We start from the raw sequence: 5,590 nt of genomic DNA, 5'->3' as shown, positions 1-5,590 counted from the left end.
TGAGCTCCGACAGAAGGTCCGCCAGAGGCCTCCTGACCCACGCCCTGACGCTGGTCTCTCCAGTGCTAAACAGGGACGACCCAGACAGCCGCCCGAGGCCGTTCACTGGCTGGGGAGACCCGGCTCGAGCGGATCAGCCAGGGTCCCGCCCCGCGCTCCGCCCCCGAAGCCGGCGGGCGGGCACCGCTGCCTCAGCCCCGCCCCCTAGGGCCCCGCCGCTTTGTCTCCGCCCCCAGAGCCGGCCGGCGTGCTTTGCGCCTGGCCCCGCCCCACCCACGTGCTCGGCGTACCTGGCGCGGCGGCGGAGGAGGTGAGCGCGGAGGGGGGCGGGCAGACCAGCGGACCCCTGCGGGCTCCTTAGGCGGTGTGTTCCAGCCGTGGGCGTAGCCAGGGGATCCCGCGTGGAGCAAGGGTCTTGCGGTCCTTCTTCGCCCAGCCGCCTGCGAGATGCGCGGCACCCCCTCCCACGCCTCCCTGGGGCGCGCGGCCTTGGTGCTAGGGGTCCTGGGGGAGCTAGGACCTACGTTTGGACCCTTTCTGTCCTGGCTTTGGTTGCCTCGTTGGCGAAAAGGCACAGTGACGTGACTCTCAAGGAATACGCTGGCTTCTAGTTTGCAGCAATTTACTTGCTAAGTAAACACTTAACAGACAGGAAGACAGTAAGCTTCAGCCGAAGTTAAACAATTGTGAATTTTACTGAAATATTTTCGGATGAAATAATAGTATGGCCCTACTGTGTTTGGAAATAAACTAGCTGGAGGGGATTATGCGTTTGAGTAGAGATGAAACAAAGCTAACCATGACTTGACAGATTGAAATTAGTTTGTAATATACTATTTTTTCCACTTTCCTGCGTGTTTATAATTTATCATAAAAAATAATCTACAGTAGAAAATTTGCTGTGGACACTTGTGTTCAAATACTGGGCCTGTATTTGTCTGCTGGAGCTGTAGTAACAAGAACTGGGTGGCAGAAATGTGTTTTCTTGAAATGCTGGAGGCCCGAGGTCCAAGATCAAGGTGTTGGCAGGGCTGGTTTCTGCTGAGGCCTCTTCCACGGGCTTGTAGATGGCCACCTTCTGGCTTGCGTCCTCGTAGTCCTTCTGTGTCCGAATGTCCCCCTCTGGATTGGATTAGGGGCTATCCTAATGACCTCGCTTTAACTTAATTACCTCTTTAAAGAGCCTATCTCTAAATACAGTCACATCCCTCCTCCTGGAGGTTAGGACTTCACCATATGAATTTGGAGGGACATAGTTCTGCCACGTTACTAGTTGAGGCCTATCTGTGCCTCCGTGTTCACCGCTTTAAAATAGGGACATCATAATGATAAGGGCGCAGAGTTGTAAGGATTCAGTTGTTAAATAGTATGTGTAAAGGTCTCCGAACTGTGTCGGGCATATAGTAAGGACGAAATAAGCTGGGCATGTGTTTCGTGTTTAAATTAGTGCTCATGTTCATTATGGCAGTGGGGTGAGAGGTGGGTTGCTTGGGGCCGTTCCTAGCCGTGGGAGTCAAAGTTGTAATTATAGCCATTCCATGGCTTCCCGAGCCTCCCTGGCGGGGCCGTCAGGATCATCCCCCCCAGCTTCCTGGGTGGCCCAGTGACCAACACTGACAGGCCCGTGGTTGTCTACGGGCAGCGAGTGGACTGGCAGAGCTCAGCGGGCCCCCAGCTAAGAGATGCCCTGACCCCTGTCTCAGGTTGCCCGGAAGTTCGCCTTGGCCGAGGAGCGTCTGCTCCTTGCCAGACCCTGATTGTTTCGCGTGTGTTTATTGACTCAGCACAGACCCCTTCCTGGTAGACCATTGTCACGCGCACATTTGGTTAAGTGGTGACGTAGAGTCAGAGCCGGGGCCACTTCTCGGCTCCTGTGCGTATTGCCTCAGTTAAAGGGGATGTGGCCCGGGGGTGTTTGGTCTGCAGGCTGACCCCGGCAGTTGTTGGCTCACTTCTCTTTCTCTTGGCCCAGGTTACAGTGGTGGCAGCCCTCATGGCAGGCCCCCTGTGGCTGGCCACGGTGTTTGTGCAGAGACACAGGACGGGCCTGTTGGTGGGCTCCTGCGCAGGCCTGTTCGGGGCCCAGATCTCATACCACCTCTTCCCGGATCCCGTGGTCCAGTGGCTGTACCAGTACTGGCCTCAGGGCCAGCCGGCGCCTCTGTCCCCAGAACTGGAGAGGCTCTTCCGGGAGGTGCAGCAGGACATTGGCATCCCCTCGGGCCACCACTTCGAGGCCTTCACCACCTTCACCTTCCAGCCTGTGAGTGCCGGCTTCCCGAGACTCCCTGGCGGGGCCGTCGTGGGCATCCCCGCCAGCTTCCTGGGTGGCCCAGTGACCAACACTGACCGGCCCGTGGTGGTGTACGGGCAGCGCGTGGACTGGCGGAGCCCAGCGGGCGCCCGGCTGAGAGATGCCCTGACCCTGTCTCACGAGGCCCAGAAGTTCGCCTTGGCCAAGGAGGTGGTGTACCTGGAGAGTGGGGCGGCCGCCCTGCAGGCCCTGCCAGCCCCAGCCTGCCTGGCAGGCACCTGGGCACTGAGTGTAGGGGCCAAGCACGCCTTGGGGCTCTACGGGGGCCCGATGAGCTTGCGGGCTGCCTTCAACTTGGTGGCAGCAACGGCGGGCTTCGTGGCCTACGCCTTCTCCACGGACTCTCTCACCCATGCCCTGGAAGCCTGGCTGGACCGCCGCACGGCCTCCTTGTCTGCAGCCTATGCCCGGGGCGGGGTGGAATTCTACGAGAAGGTTCTGTCGGGCAACCTGGCCCTTCGCAGTCTGCTGGGCCAGCGGGGGGAGAAGCTCTACACGCCCAGCGGGAACGTTGTTCCCAGACACTGGTTCCGCATCAAACACCTGCCTGACACGGCCCGCCGGGACTCGGTGCTGCAGATGTGGCGGGCAGCGCTTGGCCCCGGCGGCTCCTGAGGGCCTCGTGGCCCGGACGCTTCCAGATCAGGCAGGTACCACTCGCCGTGGACTCGGGCAAGCCCACAGCCCAGTGTCAGCAGACTTGCAGCTTTGGGGTTTAACAGCCCAGTTCCTGCCCCAGCCCACCACCCATGACCCAAGTCACCTCGGACACGTCCCTTTATGAATCTGAGCCTTGGTTCCTCTACTGTAAAACGGGACTGATGTAAACTCCCTGGCATGCCTTTGGGGTTGTGTGAGGTCATTACAGGAGGGCCTGGGTGCCAGCGCCTAAATAAACAGAAGGCTGTCTTCCTTGCTGTTTGATTACAGGGGGCTAAAGGGGTCAGACAGAGAAGGCAATGGCACCCCACTCCAGTACCCTTGCCCGGAAAATCCCATGGACAGAGGAGCCTGGTGGGCTGCGGTCCATGGGGTCGAGAAGAGTCAGACATGACTGAGAGTTTTCACTTTCACACATTGGAGAAGGAAATGGCAACCCACTCCAGTGTTCTTGCCTGGAGAATCCCAGGGACGGGGGAGCCCGGTGGTCTGCCGTCTATGGGGTCGCACAGAGTCGGACACTGCTGCAGTGACTTAGCAGCAAAGGGGTCGAACCGCATCTCCCCACCGGAGGTGTTTGCGGGATGCAGCCGCTTTCTTACGGTCCTCACCGCATAGTTTGCCTGGTGGTCAGATCCCAGTCTCCGCCTCCTGTGGAGAGGTTAAAGGTCCTGAGAGGCCGAGAGGAGAAGCCCGTAGGGCCCAAGAGCTGGGAGACAGAGCTCCCTGTGGGGCTTTGAGGGAGATGTATCCAGTGTAGATGGCAGCTCAGAGAGGCTGGGTGCCCAGCAGTCCTGCAGGGCCCCAGGAGAGCCCCTGGGCCTGAAGGAGGGAGAAGGTATTGCTGGAACCTAGCGGGACCTCCTGCTCAGAATTCTGGCCGAGGGAGAGGGGAAGCAGGCCTGCAAAGCTGAGGCCCTGCAGTCAGGACAGAGCAGGTGAGTGCTTGGGGAGGGTAGGGACCATGAAGGGAGATGGGAACGGGGCCAAGGGGCGGTGAGGAGAGCAGAGGGGTGCCGCTGGGCAATGGGCCATGCCTGCTGTCCCACTTGGGACCGAGGGAGGCTGCAACCTTGCTGGGTTTGTATCCCTCCAGTCCTCAGCTGGAAGACAGACCCCCCCCACTTTTGGTGCTTGGACAGGAGACCCCAGCAGGGAAGGTGAGGAGAGTTGTGATGAGTCAGCCAGGTTCCCTTGGTCATTCCTGTGTTCTTTTAGTTTCGTTTTATTTTATTGAAGTATAGTTGATTTACAACGTTGTGTTATTCTCTGCTGTAGAGCAAAGTGACTCAGTTACACAAATACATATGTATCTTTCTCATATTTTTTTCCATTATGGTTTATTACCGGATATTGAATATAGCGTTCTGTGTTACACAGTAGGACCTGGTTGGTCTGTTCTCTGTGTCCCAGTTTGCATCTGCTAATCTCAAACTCCCACTCCGTCCGTGTCCCACCCCCGCCCCCTCATCAGCTACCAGTCTGTACTCTCTGTGAGTCTGTTTCTGTTTTGTCGGTAAGTTAATTTGCATCACATCTTACATTCCACATATAAGTGATGATATCATTTGGTGTTTGTCTTTCTCTGTCTGACTCACTTCACTCACTATGATCATCGCGAGTTGCATCCATGTTGCTGCATGCAGATAACACTATTTCATTCTTTTTTGTGGCTGAGAAATATTCTGCTGTATGTATGTACCACATCTTTTATGCATTCATCTGTCGATGAACATTTGGGTTGTTTAAAGTCTTTATTCAGTTCGTTATAACATTAACTCTGTTTTGGTTTCCCAGCCACAAGGCATGTGGGATCCCACCTCCCCACCCAGGGATCAAACCCTCACCATTCCCGCAGCAGAAGGTGAAGTCCGACCGCTGAACGCCCCGCACAGGTTTCCATGGTAGCCACACCTGCAATGTAGAAGGGTTCCCTTTGCTCCCCATCCCCTCCAGCATGTGTTACTTGTCCTTTTTAATGGTGGCCGTTCTGACTGATGTGATAGCTCCCTGTGGTGTTGATTCGCGTTTGTCTGATGATGAGTGGCGTTGAGCATCTTCTCGGGCCATTCACCTGTCTTTTTTGTTGTTAATGTGACTGCACCAGGTCCTAGTTGCACATGCAGGATCTAGTTCCCTGACCAGGAATTGAACCCAGACCCCCTGCATTGGGAGCGTGGAGTCTTAGCCACTGGACCACTGGAGAAGTTCGCACATGTTCCTCGTGTTGGTGATTATGTTTTCCCTGGAAGAGGTGAAGAATTCAGGCCTGTTGCCAGTGTAACTCAGGGCAGAGGGTATAATTAGGCCCCACGCAGGAGGGACACAAAACCAGCCCAGGAGGCCCACTCGGGAGTGGCCGGTGGTCCCTGCCAGAAGACCGTGGATGGAGTGAGCAGGCAGGGCTGGCCTGTCTTCCTGCTGGTCCTTGGTGGTGAGCTGGGCTCGGCGCTCTGGCCCCGTTCTGGGCGATCATGGGGCTCTCTGCCCTGGGCCCAGCAGATGGCCCTGAGGGCACCGCACTGCCTCTCCCAGGTCCCTCGGCAGCATTGGCCACAGGCTTGACCAGGCAGACAGATGGTCCCACCCCCATCAATTGCTTTCAGTGCTGCAAGA

At 57.0% G+C, this 5,590-nt stretch overlaps 1 protein-coding gene across 1 annotated transcript; it reads left to right on the top strand.

Moving 5' to 3' along the window:
* Positions 1–218: 218 nt before the first annotated feature.
* TMEM177 (transmembrane protein 177) lies at positions 219–3,223 on the top strand. Its single transcript, XM_043488203.1, has 2 exons — positions 219–310; positions 1,973–3,223. The coding sequence occupies exon 2, from the start codon at positions 1,994–1,996 to the stop codon at positions 2,927–2,929; it is 936 nt and encodes a 311-aa protein (XP_043344138.1). The 5' UTR covers positions 219–310; positions 1,973–1,993; the 3' UTR covers positions 2,930–3,223.
* Positions 3,224–5,590: the final 2,367 nt, after the last annotated feature.

The sequence above is a fragment of the Cervus canadensis genome, chromosome 15, assembly GCF_019320065.1.
Source record: "Cervus canadensis isolate Bull #8, Minnesota chromosome 15, ASM1932006v1, whole genome shotgun sequence".
Classification (NCBI taxonomy): Eukaryota; Metazoa; Chordata; class Mammalia; order Artiodactyla; family Cervidae; genus Cervus; species Cervus canadensis.
Note: the sequence above shows the minus strand (reverse complement) of the source record. Positions and strands in the feature narration are given on the sequence as shown.

Excerpts from the sequence above, each read along its gene's own strand:
- TMEM177 (XM_043488203.1), top strand. The coding sequence starts at position 1,994 with ATGGCAGGCCCCCTGTGGCTGGCCACGGTGTTTGTGCAGAGACACAGG.